This window comes from Elaeis guineensis, chromosome 12 (assembly GCF_000442705.2).
Source record: "Elaeis guineensis isolate ETL-2024a chromosome 12, EG11, whole genome shotgun sequence".
Taxonomy (NCBI): Eukaryota; Viridiplantae; Streptophyta; class Magnoliopsida; order Arecales; family Arecaceae; genus Elaeis; species Elaeis guineensis.
Genome location: NC_026004.2, coordinates 18191489 through 18213515, shown reverse-complemented (window position 1 = coordinate 18213515; position 22027 = coordinate 18191489). Strand labels below are relative to the sequence as shown.

Genomic DNA, 22027 nt, shown 5'->3' with positions numbered 1-22027 from the left:
CTCCTAAATCTTTTATAAAGAATTCTTTGGACAACCATCTTTTGATCATGGTCAGTATGAAAATATCATTTCCAATGAGGAGGATATCATCCACGTACAATATGAGAAATAGTATTGCACTCCCACTGACCCTTTTGTATATACATGGTTCCTCTTCATTTTTGACGAAATCAAATGATTTGATTATTTCATCAAAATGATGATTCCAACTTCAAGAAGCTTGCTTTAATCTATATATGGACCTTTGTAACTTGCAGACTCTGTGATCACCATCATCAGATGTGAAATCCAATGACTGCTCCATATAGATATCTTCTTTAAGATATCCATTTAGAAAAATAATTTTTATATCCATCTATCAGATTTCATAATCATAGTAAACTGCAACAGCAAGTAAAGTTCGGATGAATTTTAGCATGGCTATGGACGAGAAGATTTCTTGATAATCAATGCCCTCACGCTGACTATAACCTTTTGCCACAAGTCTAGCTTTATAGGTCTCTACCTTACCATCGACACATATTTTTTTTTTGTAGATCCATTTACACCCAATGGATATAATACCCTCAAGTGGATCCATCCATACTTGGTTCAAGTGCATCGAGTCAATTTCTAACTTCATCGCATCTAACCATTTCTCAGAATCGATGACAGACATCATCTCATCAAAGGTATTAGGATCGTCATCATGACCCCTATCTCCCATAAAGAATATTTCTTTTCCTTCATCCGTAAACATATCTCTGTACTTTTCAAGAGGTCGGGAGACCCTACGAGGTGGTAGAGGAACATCAACTATTGGCTCATGAATAATAGATTCCTGAGGATCTATAGCTCTTTACTTTTCAGAGACCTTCTCTTCGAGCTCAACTAACCTCCCACTGCCCCCATCTTGGAAAACTATTTTTCTAGGAATATGAGATTCTGACTCACAATCACATTGTAATCTTGTGGAAAGTAGAAGTGGTATCCTATGGATTCTTTTGAATACTCTATAAAATGAGCTACTACATATCTATCCATTAATTTATCAGCCATCTGTCTCTTGACATAAACCGAACATCCCTGAGTCTTAAGATAACCTAGACTCGGCTTCTTACCATACCATATCTCATATGGTGTGGTAGGAATGAATTTTGATGGAATCCTACTCAACAGGTGAATGACGCTTAATAAGACATGTCTCCAAAGATATAAGGATAGATCAGAAAAATTCATCATGGATCTGACCATATCTAATAGGATCCTATTTCTCTTTTCGAATATCCCGTTGAGCTGAGGTATTCCAGAAGAAGTCCATTGAGAGACTATGCTGTTGTCTTTAAGATATCCCAAAAATTCTCGACTAAGGTATTCACCTTCTCGATCAGATTGAAGAACCTTAATGGGTTTACCAGTTTATTTTTCTACTTCACTTCTGAATTCTTTAAACTTTTCAAAAGCTTTAGACTTGTGTTTCATCAGATACACATACCCACACCTAAACAAATCATCGATAAAGATAATGAAGTAGCTGTAACCATCTCTGATCTGCATATCAAATGGTCCACACACATCGGTGTGTATCAGGGCAAGTAATTCAGTGGCCCTTGTCCCATGTCCTATAAAGGGTAACTTGACCATTTTTCTTCGAAGGCAAGATTCGCAAGCTGGATATGAGTCTGGGTTAAGAGAGCCAAGGATCCCATTCTTTTTCAGTTTGTTTATCCTATCCTCTCCAATATGGCCTAGTTTATGATGCCACAAGTATTTCTGGTTAATTTTATCTCTGAATCTTTTCTGACCTATGGCACTTACTATTTGCTCGTTTCAATTTACATTCGCATCAACATGTAAATGATATATATTGTCAATTAAAAGATCTCGTGCAACCAATTAATTTCATAAATAAATAGAATAAAATTTTTTATTGAAATTAATTTCAAAACCTTCCTATGCTAGCACAGACACGAAAATCAAATTTCGACCAGCTATAGAAATAAAATAACAGTCCTTTAAATCTAATCTAAAACCAGACATAATCGAAGAAGATAAGTGTCGATAGTCTCTACAGTAATTTTTGCTCCATTACCGACTTGAAGGATCATGTCACCTTCTCTCAATCTCTTACTTTCTATTAGATCCTACATTGAGGTACATATATGAGCACTCGAGCTAGAGTCTAATATCCAACTAGAAGTAAAAGAAACCATAAGATTAGATTCAATTACGAGCATACCTTTTGAAGGTTTATCACATTTTTTGATCTTTAGGCTCTCCAGGTAAAGTGGACATTTCCTCCTCCAGTGGCCTTCAGCATTAAAGTGAAAATACTTTTCTTTTGCTTCAGCCTTCTTAAGAACATCCTTCTTTAGCTTGCTCTCTTTCTTTTGCTTCTTAGCGGATTTAGTCTTCTTCTTACCAACAGATTTTTTCTTGAAAGAAGTTCACTCAACAGCAAGAACAGTACCCTTTGAACTCTTCAAGGTTCCTTTCGTAGTGACCAACATATTGACCAACTCGAATATAGTGCAATCGAATTTGTTCACATAAAAATTTATAATAAATTGAATATATGAACTCATAAGGGATTGAGGGATCAAATTCATCTGTAATTTCTTTTGCATTTCAAGTTTGAGCTTCCCAAGCTCCTCAATGTTCTTGATTACTGCCATACAGTGCTCATAGACTGACTGCCCATTGCGTATCTTCAAATTGAAGAGTCTCTTGGATACTTCGAAGCGTGCAGTATGTCTCTACTCACCATATAACTCTTGCATATGAGTTATCATAGCCTTGACAGTGGGCATATGCTCATGCTAGCTTTGTAACTCGTTTGACATAGATGCCAGCACATAGCACTTGACCCGACTGTATTCATCCATTCACTTTTTAAAAATAGCTCTTTACTCAGCAGTATGATGGTTTGATAACACTATGGGTTTCTGATCGAGTACACGATCTAATTTTTCAAAGATTAGGATAATTCTGAGATTTCTGAGCCAGTCTTTGTAATTAGTTTTGATCAAACGATTGGTTTCAAGAGTGCAGGCTAGAGGGTTTGAGACTGACATTGTTTAACTATGAGAGTAGATATTCAAGTTAGATTTTTATACTAAATGTTATATTTGTTTCTAGGAATTTTAAGATGCAAACAATAACTCTCACTAATTTTTCAGATCCCTTCACTCTCCGGGTGAAAAATAAAAATTCTAACGCGATAAAAGATTCCTAGTGGGTGATGCGGTTCTACCGATGCCATGTACCTCACCTAACAGTTATTGATAACATGCACACCGATGCATAGGCAACTCTTTACCCATATGCTTCTCTAAGTATGTTGCAGTGACTTGGTCTCTAAGTCATTTGGGCTCACCTAACAATTATTGACCATACTCCTTAGTTAAGCCCAACCCACTGTTCACAAGCAGGTGCAAGGCCATCATTGGGTCCCTCACCTAACAGTTGTTAGGTCTAACCCCATCCTTATCCTAGAGCAACTCTTTAGTAATAGAGTGGTTGCGTGTTTCTGGTGCAACTGAATCACTATAACCAGTCGAGAACAATCAACATCAGTAGCATTCCCGTACATCTACAATGGTGAAAGATCTATGAACTTAATATTTATGGAGAGATTTAAGTTTAGATCTCATCTAATCAATCATCATATAATCGATCTAATTGGCATGGGCTAAATCAAACGGTTAAGCAACCTTATTGAAAACTCAATCTTCCAAATTGATCAGATAAGTGGAGATCGATGAGGGTCCCCCCATTGCTTTCTTTAGATACCAATAAATTGATCAGGTAAGTTAACGAAACTAATTAAATAATCATGTCTCAATTATTTATCTGAGACACTAATAGATCAATTGATCTAAATAGGTTAACTCAAGTAAATCGAGCTCAAACCAACAAGCTAAATTAGGTCCTTAGGTTAATCGATTCTACATATAGAATTCAATCGATTTGATCACTAATAATTACATAATCATATAACTTAATTGATCTAACCCATATCAACATGTGACTCAATTTGATCAATTACTTAATCGAATTAAACCCATATGATTCAAATCATAAACCTTAGATGCAATCCTATTACATGACCTAACTTTTGATTTTTTCATAACCAAAATCCTCATGCATAAACACAAATTTTAGATTCTAAAATTAAATTTTAGATCTAAATTCTTTACATAAAAGTTAAATTTTAAATCATAAAAATAATTTTTAGATTTAACATATATCGCATATATGCATGTAAAATTCAGATCTAAATAAAATTCAGATCAATATATGATATCATATATCTCATATACTAATTATGAATCATATTGAAAGTAAATTTTATGACCTAAACATGCAATCATATATCTCATACATGAATCATGAATTAGATCAAATAAAATTTTAGGTTTACGCAAGCATCTACATATCATATGAACATGAACTAGAAATCATTCTAGATCAAAATTCAGATCTATGCATGCTTTAACATATCAATTATATGTTCTAAAATCAAATCTAAAATAAAATTTTAGATTTAAAAATTTATCTATATATTTCATGTATCAAGAAAAAAAATTAAATTTTGAAACTCTTTTCAAAATATATATGTCAATTTCATGCATATGAAATCCGTGGCTCTGATATCACTGTTGGAATTTGTATGTAGAGACATGCATATGCATTTCAAAATTTTATTTTTTAAACACTACAGTAGAATAGTAGATTAAAATATTTTTAATCTATATCATGCATGTATAAAAGCATAAACCATAAGGTCTACTTCATATGCTGAAATTGTATATATGTTGAAATTTAACATGTGATCGAATCACATACCCATTTCGTAATTTCTTTCTTCAAATCTGGATCTGAAAGAGAATAGACTCTCTCTTAGCGGCGCAAGTGCCTGGCCTCTATGGGTATCCACTCGGGATCAGTCTAGAACAGCCCTCTTAAGATTGAATTTTTTTCTCTAAGAAAATTCAGCCTGCGAATCTGAACGAAGCCTGGATCGTGATCAACTCTTTGATCTCTTTCTTTGATCTTCCTCTTCTCTTCTTCTCTTATCTTTCTACCCTTACTTGTGTTGCTACCAAGCACCAGGAACCAGCATCAAAGTGGATGCCCAATAGCCTTGGGCATGGAGAAGAAGTGGGACGCCCAAGAACAAGGACGTGTGGACGTCCAAGGGGAGAAGAGAAAGAGAAGAGAAGAGAGGGCGTGGGGGCTCTCTTTGGTGGGCATGGGCTGCTGGTTGGGATGCTGTAGGGACCTTAGGAGAGGTCCCTTGAAATAGATAAAAAGATTGAATCCTATTCAATCTCATAATACAAATCCTACTTGCATTAGGTTTTCTAATAACTTAAGTTATTCAATTTCATTTAGGAATCCTTTTAGGCGCCAACTCTTGGAGCCCTTGCACCCACATAAACATACCCCAAAGTGCACCCAAGGGATGCCCCATATGGGATCCATAAGTCCTCTAATCATGGGACACATCCAACTTGATCAATTCAAATGGTGCCCCATAATAACTATCAAGGAATATTAATTAAGGACTTACACCCTTAATTTATATGATCCAAAATCTTAGACACCCAACAATTGGAGTCTAATGAATCTAATTCACTTAAGTTATTAGCAGATAATTAAGTTTGAATTATCTTATCAAATAAAAAATTCAAACATAAAGAGAAAATTGGGTCCAACCATGTGCTAGCAAGATTATCTTGAACCCAATCGAATTTCTTTAAATCTAATCGACACTTCATAAGTCCAATTTCTTATTTCAGGCCTAATCTTTTTGTTGTGTGACCTCATATGTTCAATTCTATCTGATAGTGAAATATACAATGATCTCTATCAAAATATCACTGAAACTCTTTTCAATGAGTCAGAATAATTTTATTCTAATTCATCAAAGATTGTCAATCCAGAATAACCCTAGTGAGCTCTCACAATCTACCAGTGACACCTAGTAGTATGCAGTGGCAACTCAGTAGAACCGAAAATGAACCTCAAGGTGCAGTTAACGTGTAATTCAGTCTCTTTATCGTGAGTCCCGACTAGATGGCAGGTCATGGATAAATCGTCAAACTTCAACATCAGTCATATGATAGATTCGATTAGCTCAAGTCTAATTATGATTTTTATGAAAACTCTTTTCCGTCAATCACACTACTGTGGCTACAGATTCTTAGACTTAGCCTCTCAAATTTCATAGGACTACTCCTCTCTATCAAAATCGATAGATCCCATCTTGATGCACACTCTACTCCTATAGTAGACCAACTGTTACCAACATCCACTACAATGACTCATTGAGATTCATGTTTATGTATCAGTCAAACTCTATCAGCCTCACTGCGAGCAGTAGTACCATCTCAGATCAAAAGATCATTCACACAACTACAGCATCGAGACAATCACTGACGATTGAATAGAAATCCAAGTGATCTCTCGTATGATCACGTTCAGTATTTGTTGTTTTCTAACAACTACCCACACTCATCGTCCAGTGTCTCTAAACTGTAGACTAGAGACTCATCTATCTCGAAAAAAGCGATCTGTGCATCGATCTATCTAAATCAATCACTGTCCTCATGATGATACTATGACTGAGAGCATTTAGGAATTAAATACATATTTCTAATTCTCAACACTTTGAAAATATGTATCAAAAATTAATTTTATTAACGATTCAAGGATATATCATATTTGAATGAAAAATAAACTTGCTCTTTTATTGATCAAATTAATATATTAAATATAAAATTATGTCTTATATTTATTACAATGTGTCAGCCATATTAGTTTCTAAGACATACATCTAATAGTTATCATCACTCACTAATTTTATATAAAATCATTCAAATAAAATTTATTATTATTTTAATATTATAAAAATCGAGGAAGATGAGGAGGTTGAAGGTGGGATTTATCATCATTTAACATGTAGGCTCGCTATGTACACTTTGCAGCGTCATATGCAATCCATATGTACACCTCGCAACGTTATATGCAACCTTAATTATTGAAAAGACCAACTTTTATACGACTTCATATAGATATAAATGTGACACAACAATTACACCAAGGTTAAAGAACAAAATATCATGAGTACTTGAATAAGGGAAATCCATAAACCAAAAACTTCCAATAACGACGCACTAATAGATGAAGCCTAGAAATGAGGCGATGCTCCATCTTAAATACCAAGCTGTTGTTGCATCTCCCATAAGGTATCAGCAGACCTCCTGAGACGAATAGACTCCTCTTCAGTGAGGTGGACATTAGCAACACTAAGCACGCCGCCGCGGCCAAGGCGGGCGGGGAGGCTGAGGAAGACCTCGCGGTCGTCGGGGATGCCGTAGAAGCCCTTGGCAAAGAGGGAGACAGGATGGATGCGGTGCTGGTCACGGAGGAGGGAGCGGGCGAGGTTGGAAACAGAGTAGCCGATGGCCCAGGAGGTGTAGCCCTTGAGGCGGATCACCTCGTAGGCGCTCTCCACCACTGCCTTCCGGATGCGTTCCAGCACCTCTTCCTCGTAGGCAATCTGGTGCTTGTCTAGGGAGCTCAGGACTGGGACACCTCCCACGCTTATGCTCGACCACAGCGCCACCGAGCTGTCTCCATGCTCTCCCACCATGTATGCCTATATCACATATATCAGATGAACACATTAATCAATAATGGAGAGGGTTGACAATCTTATTTGCCACGGGCAATGACTATATGTTTATTTGTCCAAGATTTGTTTATTAGAAGTAATGATATAACATCACTTTTTTTTTTTTTGCAAAAGGAGGAGATATTTATTTTTTTCTTGAAACTGGTATAGTCTTTTGGTAGTGGTATCTAAGGGTGAAAGTGGTATGGACAATATCTATTTAGATCTATTTTCGGATTCGATTATTATCTATATTCGTATCTATATTCGTTAAAGAAAAATAGATATGGATATAGATAAATAACTATTCGATCTTTATCCAAATATCCAAATCTATCTATAACTCTATATAATTTTTTATAATATTTATTAATTTTTTAAAAAAATATGTAGCCTTATAAATATATTTTTAACTTGATTTCTCATCTATTTAATAATATTTTTGATTCTATAGTTATAAAGTTTAATTATTCAATTTATAACCATATTTTCAGTATCTGAATTATTCCATATCTACTCAAAACAAAGATAGATATAAAATTTTATATTCAAATATCTTACTCATATTTTTATTCATCAGGCAAAATAAATATGAATATGGATATGCTAGTATCTAATATGATTTCAGCCCTAGCTATACCAGAAGGCCCAAAATTTGAAGGGTGGGAATTCATTAGTTAGGTCTAAACGTTAGTGTCATCCTAATTAAAAAGTGTAAATTCTACATTTTTTGAGCCCATCTCTTTCTTAATTTCTATAACTTTGTAAGTCCTTACACTCAAATGATCACATGCATTTAATGCAAAACAGAAAGAATATACATATATAGGTTGGTAAACTTACACAAAATATACATTGATGCAAATATTGGATTATTATCATAGTAATTGTAAAAGTGGGCACATAATGATCTAATAAGTTCAATATGGAGTTTTTTAACAAATAGTCAAAAGTAAATAAATAAAATCCACTGATGAAAAATAGAATAGAATAAAGTGAATTTTTCATGAAATAATCCATGAATCCTAAATCTAGTACCACTAGTTTTGTAATTGTTAGGGTAAAATTTTCTTAGCCAATTCATGATTAAACTCTAACATTCATGAAACTTGCTAACATTGTTGATTTATATGATTATTTGAACAACTTGAAAAGCCATTCGAGCAAAGGAAAAAAGCATGAATAACTAAAAGATGTATCGATATTTGATAGAATATTATTGAGATGATGGTGTCTAGGGCGAGCATGATATCAAGGGGTTCAAGTTGAATCTTTCGGATGAATGAATGATTGATCTTCTTCCACAACTCCAACTACTGAACTACTGATTGTGCTTTGCACACCTTTCCAAACATGATAATACAATCCAAGTCCAATACTAAGCTAAATAGTCAAGATCAATTTCCACAACTACAATTTGATTTTGATGCACCACCTTTTATGCATATAATTGCACGTGACCTATGATCATAGGTGATCACTACAAAACATTGGCTAAAGTTGGATTATGCGGCACCACAACAGCTATAATGCAACAATGCTAACAACCCAGCTAGCATCAAAAATTTGGAATAATTTTAAAGAGCCCACAAGGCCCCCCTTTTCGTTGATAAGTACCCACCTATCACAAAGTAGTGGGATTACCACTCACCAACATTAGGTAGAGTTATTCTACCAAAACACATTAGATAGAGTGAGACCAATAAACCATGATTCAAAAAGAATATACCAAATCTAACTTCGAAAATAAAGTGCTTTGTTTTTTTTTTTTTTTCTTTAATTAATTTTCTTTTATTTTAAATTTTACCTGGACATCCTGGGCGTTGACCTCAAGGTGATCGGCGAGGAGGAACCTAAACCGGGAGGAATCCAGATTCGTCCCCGATCCGATAACCCGGTTGGGCGGAAACCCGGAGAGCTTCCAGGTGATGTACGTCAAGACGTCGACCGGGTTGGACACCACGAGGAGCAGCGCGTCCGGCGAGTTCCGTGCGAGCGGCACCACGATGTCCCGGAAGATGGCGAGGTTCCGCTGCAAGAGAGCGAGGCGGGACTCGCCGGCGATCTGGCGGGCGCCGGCGGTGATGATGCAGAGGTCGGATCCGGCGGTGACGGCGTAGTCCGTGGAGGCGAGGATCTTGGTGCGGGGGAGGAAGGCGGCGGCGTGCTGGAGGTCCAGCATCTCCCCGCGGAGCATGTCGGGCTTGGCGTCGACGAGGGCGAGCACGTCGGCGAGATCCTGGGTCAGGATGGTCTGGGCGATGGCCATGCCGACGTTGCCGGCGCCGACGACGGATATCTTGGTGCGACGCTTCGACGGGGACGGCGGCGCCACCTGCTGGATTGGCCGGAAGAAGGCCCGGGAGATGTCCTCCCCCAGCCCCAGCTCCGACAGCGACGAAGAAGCCTTCTTCATCTCGACTTAATTTCTTCAAACTCTAACGACTATGTGACTGTTTGTTTGGCTTCTCTTCTCAGTTCCCTCTCCATTTAAAGGGGAGAGCGAAGCTGCTCTAAGTTTGAAGTTAAAACGGAGACCACGGTTTTGCGAGGACCAAGTCTCTTGCCTCTCTTTCTCCAACAACTTTCCCTGTAGTATTCGGTCCATTCCGCACAAGAGAAAGAACTCAGGAAGGGGAACAAAGAGAAGGAATGTGAAACGAATAAGAAAAAGGAGCAAAATATGAGATCTAGAAGTGTGCTTTTCAAAAAACACAGAGTAAACAAAGAGAAAATTCCACGACTCCAACGATCCAGCAGCCACAGGCGGCACCGTCTAAAATCTAAGGTGGTGATTTTGGATTTGGTATGGCTTTGCACCGATGAAACGACCGGGCACGTTGAGCTTGACGCTTGACGGTCCAAGTTGGACCCGGGGACCAACTAAAATCTGTTGGCTGGAAAAGTATCCGAGTGGTTTACATGCCTGCGGAACAGCGAGAGACTTTCCTCGTTTCTTGTGGGGGAAGAATAGAGGGGTTGGATGCACCGTGTGTCTCTTTTTTCTCGCATGGTGGGTTTTTAAAAGTCTAAGCTCTAGACTCGTTGAAACAAAAAAGATACGAGTGATAATTGATACACGTTATATCCAGGCATGTGCAAGGAATATACACGTGAGTGTGATACTTGTGAGCTGGATCGCATCTTTTAATGACAATAGTAATTTTTTTTATTTCTATCGAGTTGTTAATCGAAAAAAAATCACTGTTATTGCCCTTAATTGATTATTTCATTTTTTTTTTTTCCGTTGACGTAAGGAAATGTTATGATGGGTCTCCATCAACTTATTTAAATGTAGTAACAGCAATAACAATAACGATGATAATTGATGATCTCTTTCTAGATAATATATACATATGGGCTGCAATTAGAGCAGTCAATCTTGACTATAGGTGAGGTTTCATATAAAAAGATGTTCAAACCACCAAGCCACCACTTCTCGATCTCAACCAAACCACCTAGCCAAAGTACATATTGGGAGATGGGTCTCCATGAGATTCTAGTTGGAGAGGTTTCCCTTCCATGAGCCACACAAATAGCATATTATTTCTTAACACTTTTTATGTTTAGATATTAATATCGATCTTTTTTATATTTATATAAAAATCCTTGTATAGCTATAAATTTGTGTAAAATGATTTTACTAGTTTTCATCCACCAAATCTTAATTAAAGTTAACTAAAGATGGTGCACAAAGACAATATCTTTGCTATAATAGATCATAAGTCTTAGTATGCGTTTGATTAATCATTAAAAAAATATTTTTTTTATTTTTTAATTTTTAAAAAATAAAAATTAAAAAATAATATTTGATAGGACCATGAAGAGCAAAAAAATAATAATCAAAATAATCAAAATAATTATTTTATATATAAAATAAAAAAATTTTATTTTTTAAAATTTATTTTTCTATTTTTTTTACTTCCGTACGTCTAAAACGCTAAACGAAAAAGTAAAGAATCCGAATTCTTCTTTTTCGTCGAGTCCTTTACTTTCCTATCCTTTTCTCTCTCTCTTTCGTCGAGCTCTTCATCTACCGTCTTCAAATATTATTTTTTACTTTATAGCAATATAGTTATCAAATATATTTTTTATTTTTTTACTTTTATTTAATAACAAAAATTTAAAAAAAAATATTTTTTAAAATTAAAAATTAAAAATCAAAAGATGTAACCAAATGCACCCTTAAGTTCAACCTTTTCTTGCTCGTATTTTTTATTTCTATATTTTTCTCTCTTCTAGCTCAAGTTAATAAGAATCACGCTCAAGCTAATAAGAATCAATAGCAGAGGGACAAAGGTTAGAAGGTTGGTTAAGCGTGCAGGCCAGAATCAAAAATATCCAGAAGATACGAAGTTAATATCATTAAGGATGTATATGCAGAATATTCTTTTATCATCTAGTTGGCAGATACATAAACAATAAGTTGCCTGGTTTAGGGGCTAAAATATAAATACAGAGAAGATAGGATTTAACATGCAGACATAAAAGATTTTAAGGACTAATTTATAAAAAATCCAAAAAGATTATATTCTACTTTTCGGATAAGTGCATATTTGGGAATAGTGAGATGGTTGAGGCAACGTGGATGAGTATATTGCATGTATCATTGTTGGGTAATACATGTGGTGGAATCAGGCAACCTAGAAATGTATTTTGTAAGCCATTTATAACTAATGACCCAACATCGATGCACATCATGTCAGCAAAGCCATGCTCCATCCAAGATGTAGATTGTCATCATGTCAGCTCATATTTGACAGAATTGCAGTTTCACATTAATAGGAAAAAATATAGAATGAGTTCTTGCTAGGTAATGCCTAACCTAGCTATATCAAGCTATATGGCTCGTTAAATTCAGATCCTCCATTGTAAACGATTTACATTGTATAAAGCAGCCTTAGATGGCCATCATGTTATCCAATTATGAAGACGATTAACAATCAAACAGGACAGGCATTATATGCCGTACGTTCACCATGTATATCCAGTCTGATAGTCATCTATTTTTGTGATCGGATGACATCGTGGCCATCTAGGACTGTACAAGTCTCCACAGCACAAACCGTACATCATAGGGAATCCGAATCTTAGCCCATTACTTATGATTTTTGTAATACTTACCTACTATACTGTGCATATGGTGTATCATTATGATTTTTGTGCTGGTTTTCGTTTTTGATGTTATTAAAGTGGACCATTAATTAGAATTAGTCCCTAATTTGATGGTAATACGAAATACCAGTAAAAAGTGCCCGAACTACCCATCAAAAATATGGGACCTCTTGTAACTTGTCCTGCAAGGACACCGATTATTTTTTACAAAAATCTAATATATATATATATATATATATATATATATATATATATATATATATATATATATATATATATGAAAATCTCTCGATAAAGAAGCTTTCGTTTATATTTAGAAATAAGAGAAATGAGCCATGTGGATCGCCCAAGCTTCCCTATTCGATCATTTTTTTCAAGTCTTCCACCCGATTGTGACTCTTGAGGACCGATGAGTTTTATTTTTTTTTTGTTATTTTTTTGTGTTTCTGATGTGGATTGATTAGGATAATGGTGGAGATAGAGAGGTTTCTCTTCCACAACCACCAGCGGTGGCTACCTGAGTTCATCTCGACCCACAAGACCCTCTTTTTGGTGGTCTAGGTCGTGGGGTTAGCGACAGTGTTCCTATGGCAGAGCAGCTCCATCGACGGGCTCCTATTCTTCCGGTGGGCTCTGCCAGACAAGATGGCGCCGAGGCTCCATCTATTTGCATACAATATCACGAACTTTGGTGGGGTTGGCGATGGAGTGACACGGAATACTGAGGCATTTGAGATGCTTCTAGTGGGGGTGCACGGCGTTATGAGTGGGATGGCGAGGTGGGAAAGAGTCTTTACCTTTAATTTTTTCTATCTTCCCTTTGCTTTCGTTGATTTTTCCTCCATTTTTTTTTGATTTTTTCTATATTTTTTCATCCTCAGAAGCCTTGATGGAGTGGGAGACCTTGAGGTCAAGCAGCTCAATGTGGTGACTAGGGTGGAGGAGGTCGATGGCCCAGGGGCGAGGAGCTCGGACATCCACATAAGAGGAGAAGAAGAATAGGAAAGGAAGAAAAAGAATTTAAAAAAATAAAAAAAAGTTAAAAAAATAAAAAATATTTTTAAAAAAATAAAAGTGAAGATCCTTTATTATTTTGAACTTTATTGTTGAGGCTTCTTGATTTTTTTTTATTTGAACTTATCTATAGTTAAATAAGGAATCCAAGAGCAATAATTGAGATTTAAAAAATAATTATCTAATATATGATTAATTATAAATTATTTTTTTAAATAATATTAATTAATTATAATTTTTAATTATTTTTTATATTCAAAAAATAGATACCGATCATCTGACATTCCGTAGATTGGATACATCAATCTTAGGGAGAGGATCAAAGCAGTAAAAGAAGAAATGGAAAAAAAAAATTAAAGTTTAGATTTTTATTTTTTTTTAAAAAAAATTATAGTTCAGATCTTCAAATTTTTATATTAATTTTTTTTATTTTTAAAATTTAAATTTCTCACAACTCATTAATTGGAGGTACACTCATCAAAATTTTGATCGGTATCTCACAAAACTCTCATTTATCATTATATTGCTATATTTTTACTCCATCTCAAGCTCTAAGATGCTGTGGCCGTTAATGATAGTGGTGGCCGACGGTCGATATTGTCAACTTTACTATTGAAAAAGTTTGAGGGTGTACGAGAAGAGGATTGAAAGAGAATGAGAGATAAAAAAAATTAAAAAAATAATTAAAAATAAAAATAATAAAAAATTATGAATTTATGAAGAAACTTCACAAAATTAAGATCATTGATTATCATAAAATTTATCTGAAAAAAAATAATCACATGCTGTGATGCATGGGTTCTAAACTAGTTAAAATAAAAAGAGAGATACCATGGGCCTCTGCAAGGGCGACAATAGCTAAAACGCGCTATTGATTTACCAATCCGACAACTGACCTTTCTAGTACGACAAATGAAGGGCCAACATTTACAGCGATATGCATTTTTGTTCAAGGTGGTATACGTTTAAAGTGGAGGAAAATGTGGGAGTTACAATGGTAGGGATAGCAACGGATAAGAAACTGTGCTATCGAGAACACAAATCTGAAGGTGTGCTTTTAAAAAGCCCACTATTCCAACGATCCAGCAGCCACCGGCAAATATCTTAGGTGGCGACTTTGGATTGGGTGTGGATGTGCGCAGCCGGCACCGGGTGGGCGGGCACCTTGAGGCTGACACCTGAAGATCCAAGTTGGACCCGGGGAGCGGTTAGAATCTGTTGGCCGCACAAGGCTCCGAGTGGCTTACGTGCCGGGTGACGACGGCACTACTCCTTTCCTCGATTCTTGTTGGAGAAGAAGAAGGTTTTTTTTTTTTTTTTTAAATATATATATATTTTTTTGATAGAGAAGAAGAAGGTTTTTTTTTTAATATATATTGCATCATCCATTTCTCTATTTTCTTGCATGGTGGGTTTATAAAAGTCTATGCTCTAGACCCTGGTTGAAAAAGAAGAGGAAAATAATAAATGGCGAGGGGCTTCTATGATACGTTATGTATACAGGCACATGCAATGAAATATAGTACCAATGTAAGTTACCAAAAATATGTATACTACCAACTGAGAGAGATAAGAAATAAATTACAAGTTTGGCATGTAAGATACATGTGAGTGTGATACTAATAAGCTAGATTGCATCTTTTGATAATAATAATATATTTTGAATTGTACCAAGTCTTTAATTGATTAAAAAAAAAAAGCCACTCCTTGTCCCCAATTGATTTATTAATTTTTCATAAGGGGATGTCATGATAGATCTCCATCAACTTATGTAAAGATGTAGTAGCAGCAATAGCAATAGCAATAACAATAACAATAATAATTAATCACCGTTCTATATAATATATACCAACCGGTTATAACTAGATGGGATTTTATATAAAAGAAGTTATTCATAAATAACTATGGATCAACTTGATACAAGCTCTCAATGTTGTATGATTGGAAATTAATTAAGTCGGGGATAAATATCTATAGAGCTGATGAGTCGGGCTTGAAAACTTTAGGCTTGCAAAGATTAACAAAAGCTTCAGTTTGGGTCAAAAAAAAAAAAAAGTTTACAGAACCTTGTGTGGTAAAGGAAGCGATCAACATTGAATAACTATTTTCAAGTTTGGCTTTTGCTCAAATAACTTCTGTACTTAACAAGCCAGGCCTAGTATATTCATTGCATGGGTGCATAACTAGCCATCAACAATTTCCAAGCATGGTAAACTTGGGTTGAAGGAGACTCTTCAACTGTGATCAATTGGATCAATGCAAGAGGTAAAGTTTATCACCAAGCCTGTAGAACATCACCCGTATGCATCTCAACCTACAAGCCTTCCATACCTCTTGCACTTGGAAATAGTTGAAATGGTTGAGGCAGCATGGATGAGTATATTGTGTGCATCATTGTTGGCTAATACATGTGGTGGAATTATGCAATCTAGAAATATACGTGGTAGGCCATTTGTGTCTAATATGAGCTAGAGCTGCACATTACATCAGCAAAGTCATGCTTAATCCGATATCTAGATGGTCATCATGCTAGCTCATACTTGGACCAGGTTGCAAGTATGCATTAAAAGGGGAAAAAATAGAATGAGTTGTTGTTAGGTCAAGCCTAAACTGGTGATATCAAGTTGCATAGCTTGTTGAATTCAGATCCTTTGTTATGTGCCATTTATATGATACAAAACTATGCAATCTTGGATGGCCGATGATGGAGATAGACAGCAATCAAATAGGATAGGCATTGCATGCCGTTCACTGCATCTAATTTGATAGTTGTCCCTCTCCACGATTGAATAATATGATGGCCATCCAGAGTTATACAGCCCTCTACAACATAAACCATACATCGTAGAGAATCCTAGATCATAACCCGTTACTCATGCTTTTTTGGTAATAATTACCTAGCTGGTATATTGTGTATGGTGTATTATTATGTTTTTTGTGCTTGCTTTTTTTTCTTTCTGAATGTTATTGAAGTGCACCACTAGAATTACTGTCTAATTTGATGGTAATACGAAATATTATTAAAAAGAGCCTAAGTACACATCGAAGAAACTGGACCATATCTGCAGGAAAAAAAAAAAAAAAACCACTTATCAGTTCTTTTAAATGTAATGACTTTTTTTTACGCAAGAAGTCGATTATTTTTTACAAAAAAATAAAATAAAATAAAAGGAGTGATATCATGGGCCTCCACAAGGGCAACAATAGCAGAAATGTGACATGATTTTCCAATCCCACAACCGATCTTTCTAGCACGACAAATGAAGGGCCAACATATCATAGTGGCATGTTTTTTTTGTTCAAAGGTAGCACACGTTTAGAGCGAAAGAAAAAGTGGGATTTACCGTGGTAGGGATGGCAGATGATAAGGAGATTTGCTTTTCAAAAAGACGAAACCGGCCAAACGATCCAGCAGCCACAGGCGAAACCGGCTAAATAATCTTAGGTGCCGTGTACCCAAGTGCATGCCGTGTAGGAAACATGACAGTCTTTTACCAAAAAACAAAAAAACTTGACAGTCCAAATTCTGTTGGCCGTAAAAGGATCCGAATGGTTTATGTGTCTGGGTGACAAAGCGAGTCTTCTTCTCCTTTCTCGTGGGGGGAAGAAGAGGGGGGCTTGAAGGCACCATGCGTCTCTTTTTTCTTGCATGGTAGCTTTTTAGAAGTCTAAGCTCTAGACCCTAGCTAGTTCCAAAAGAAGGTACGGATGATACGTGTGAACATTATACACAGGCACGTGCAATGAAATATAGTACCAATTTAGAGAACCTAAAAGTAAATTTATCAGCCATCGACAAGTGCTAAGCAAAGTAAATTTATCGGAGACCCTTCAACATTGGATCAATGCAAAAGGCAAACTTTACCACCAAGCCTCTAAAACGTCACCCATGACGCCATGATCATCTCAACCTTCGAGCGTTCCGTACATCTCGCTTTTTCTATCCAATATGGTGAGGTTGCTGGTTATCTTAAGATCACCGCTCGAAATTTTCACACGTTTGTAAAATGTCTTGACTACTTGTCCTTGTCAATCAACCACCCAACCACAGCGAGTACTTTATCTAATTAATTTTTAAAAAAAATTACTTATAAAAATAATTTAATTTTTAATTTATTTATCAAAATAATATAAATAGGATAAAACGTCATTCAAAATGATATTTTTTGATTATCACCTCACCACCCCATTCCATCCAAATTTCCACGTAGATGAAAAAAATAAAATAAAATAAAATCATTGTTTGAAATGATATTTTTGAAAAAGCCATTTCAAATGGCGTTTTTAAAAATACTATTTCAAATAGTATTTTCAAAAATACTATTTCAAATAGTATTTTCAAAAATACTATTTTTTTTCCTTTTCTTCATTTTATTCCAAAAATATCATTTTATCTCAAAAATATCATTTTATCCCAAAAACACCATTTTATCCTTTTTTTTTCATGTTATCCCAAAAACGTCATTTTATCCCAAAAATATCATTTTTTTTCTTTTTTTATGATATTTTTTATTTTTTAATTTTTTAAGATATATGTTTTTGGGATATTTTTTTAAAAACTTAATTTTAAAAGAAGATTGTAATTTGAAATGATGATTTTTTATTTGAATTAAAATTATTTTTTTTTAAATTTAAATTTTTTATTTTTATTTTTTTCTCATTTTTCTCAATTTTTTTATTTTATTTTTAATTTTTTTAATTTATTTTTTAGGGATATATTTTTAATAAAATTAATTTTAAAAGGGGATTGTAATTTGAAATGATGATTTTTATCTGAATTAAAATTAAAATTTTAAAATTTTTTTCTTTTTTCATATATTTTTTTAAAAAAATAATTTGAAATGGGGATAGTAATTTGAAATGACATTTTCTATTTGAATTAAAGTTAAAATTTTAATTTTATTTAAATTTCTAATTTACAATTTTTATTTTTTTCCCATTTTTTTATTTTTTTATGGTATTTTTTATTTTTTTTATTTTTTTTGAATTCAAATTAAAATTTTAATTTTTTTATAATTTTAAATTATAAATTTAATTTTTTTTTCATTTTTACTATTTTTATGGTATTTTTTTAAGGTATTTTTTCCTTTGTTTGAAATATTTTTTAAAAAAATTAATTTGAAATGCGGAAAGTAATTTGAAATAATATTTTTTATTTAAATTAAAATTAAAAATTTTATTTTTTTGATTTCAAAATTATAATTTTTATTTTTTTTCATTTTTTTATTTTTTATGATATTTTTAATTTTTTTAATTTTTTAAAAAAAAATTGAGATATTTTTTTAAAAAAATTAATTCGAAATGAGAAAAGTAATTTGAAATGATGATTTTAATTTGAATTAAAATTAAAATTTTTATATTTTCAAATTTAAAATTATAATTTTTATCTTTTTTCATATTTTTTTATTTTTTATGATATTTTTTATTTTTTTAATTTTTTAAGATTTTTTTGGGATATCAAAAATGGTATTGTTTCTTTTTTTTTCATTTTATCCCAAAAACATCATTTTATCCCAAAAACACCATTTTATCCTTTTTTTATTTTATCCCAAAAATATCATTTTATCCCAAAAACACCATTTTATTTCAAAAACGTCATTTTTTTCTTTTTTTACAATATTTTTTTATTTTTTTAATTTTTAAGATATATTTTTTTGTGATTTTTTTTAAAAAAAATTAATTTTAAAAGGGGATTGTAATTTGAAATGATGATTTTTATTTGAATTAAAATTAATTTTTTTTAAATTTAAAATTATAATTTTTATTTTTTATTTTTTATTTTATTTTTTATTTTGGGATAAAAAATGAAAAAAAATTATAATTTTAAATGGCATTTTTGGGATAAAAAAATAAAAAAGAAAATGAAATAAAAATAAAAATTATAATTTTAAATTTAAAAAAAATAATTTTAATTTAAATAAAAATCATCATTTCAAATTACAATCCTCTTTTAAAATTAATTTTTTTAAAAAAATATCACAAAAAAATATATCTTAAAAAATTAAAAAAACTGTAAAAAAGGAAAAAAATTACGTTTGTGTGATAAAATGGTATTTTTGGGATAAAATGATATTTTTGGGATAAAATAAAAAAAATAAAATGGTGTTTTTGGGATAAAATGATGTTTTTGGGATAAAATGAAAAAAAAGAAACAATAGCATTTTTGATATCCCAAAAAAATTTAAAAAATTAAAAAATTAAAAAATACCATAAAGAAAGAAAAAATTAGAAAAAAATGAAAAAAATAAAAATTATATTTTTAAATTTAAAAAATTTTAATTTTAATTTTAATTCAAATAAAAAATATCATTTCAAATTACTTTGCCCATTTCAAATTCATTTTTTTAAAAAAATATCTAAAAAAATCTTTAAAAATTAAAAAAATAAAAAATACATTAAAAAATAAAAAAATAAAAAAATAGGAAAAAAATAAAAATTATAATTTTAAAATTAAAAAAATAAAATTTTTAATTTTAATTCAAATAAAAAACATCATTTCAAATTACTTTCCCCATTTCAAATTAATTTTTTTAAAAAATATTCCAAACAAAGAAAAAAATACCTAAAAAAATACCATAGAAACAGAAAAAAATAATAAAAATAGAAAAAAAATTAAATTTATAATTTAAATTATAAAAAAAATTAAAATTTTAATTTGAATTCAAAAAAATAAAAAATACCATAAAAAAGTGAAAAAATGAGAAAAAAATGGGAAAAAAATAAAAGTTGTAAATTAAAAATTTAAATAAAATTAAAATTTTAACTTTAATTCAAATAGAAAATGTCATTTCAAATTACTATCCCCATTTCAAATTATTTTTTAAAAAAATATATGAAAAAAAGAAAAAAAAATTTAAAATTTTAATTTTAATTCAAATAAAAATCATCATTTCAAATTACAATCTCCTTTTAAAATTAATTTTGTTAAAAAAATATCCCTAAAAAATAAATTAAAAAAATTAAAAAAAAAATAAAAAAAAATGAGAAAAAAATAAAAATAAAAATTTTAAATTTAAAAAAAATTAATTTTAATTCAAATAAAAATCATCATTTCAAATTACAATATTCTTTTAAAATTAATTTTTTAAAAAAATATCCCAAAAAAATTATCTTAAAAAAATAAAAAAATAAAAAATACCGTAAAAAAAGAAAAAAATGATGTTTTTGGGATAAAATGACGATTTTGGGGTAACATGACAGAAAAGGATAAAATAGTATTTTTAGGATAAAATGATATTTTTGAGATAAAATAAAATTTTTGGAATAAAATGAAGAAAAAGAAATTTTAAAAATGCCGTTTTAAATGGTAATTTTATTTTTTTTTTCATCTACATGGAAATTTGGGTGGAATGGGGTGGTGAGGTGGCAATCAAAAAATATCATTTTGAATAGCGTTTTATCCTGTTTGCATCATTTTGATAAATAAATTAAAAGTTAGATTATTTATGTAAATAATTTTTTTTTTAAATTAATTTGATAAAATACTCCACCTAGCTGAAGTGGACACTGGGTCACCATGAGATTCTAGGTGGAGGGGTTTCCCTTCCCTGAGCCATACAAATTACATATTAGTTCTTAAAATATTTTATATTTATATATTAATATCTATCTTTTTATATTTATATATAAAATTCTTATATAATTCTAAATTTGTATAAATTGATCTTTTTAGTAGTTTTCGTCTGCCAAAACTTTGTTAAAATTAACCAATTACTGCAGAAAGACACAATATCCTTGCCATAATAGATAATAAGGCTCAATTTCATTTTGTATGCTTTTCTCTCTTGGTTCAAACTAATAAGGATCCATAGGATAGGGACAAAGGTAATAAGATTAGTTAGGTGCATGGGCCAGAGATAAAAATGCCCCGAAGATATGAAGTTACATCATTAAGAACATATGAGCGAAAATACTCTTTTATCATCTAGCTAATTAAGTTGATAGATATATAAACGATAAGTTGCATGATTTTAGATATTAAGATATTAATACAGAGATGACAAGGATTAACATGCAAATGTAAAAAAAAAAAAAAAAAGAGCTAAAAAAGATATAATTAGAAATAGATCTATTTTTTGGATAAGTACATATGTGGAAATAGTTGAGATGGTTAAGGCAACAAAGATGAGTAGATTGTATGTATGTATAATTGTTGGGTAATACATATAGTGGAATCAGACAATCCAGAAATGTATTTTGTAAGCCATTTGGATTTAATGGGCCAGAGATGCACATCAC

At 32.3% G+C, this 22027-nt stretch overlaps 1 protein-coding gene across 1 annotated transcript; it reads right to left on the bottom strand.

Annotated features, from left to right (window-relative positions):
* Positions 1-7006: 7006 nt before the first annotated feature.
* LOC105054989 (L-lactate dehydrogenase B) lies at positions 7007-10078 on the bottom strand. The gene is made up of 2 exons (XM_010936673.4): positions 9468-10078; positions 7007-7645 (listed from the first exon to the last, which is right to left on the bottom strand). Exons 1-2 carry the CDS (start codon positions 10074-10076, stop codon positions 7199-7201), a joined length of 1056 nt encoding a protein of 351 aa, XP_010934975.1. The 5' UTR covers positions 10077-10078; the 3' UTR covers positions 7007-7198.
* Between the last annotated feature and the right edge of the window lie 11949 nt (positions 10079-22027).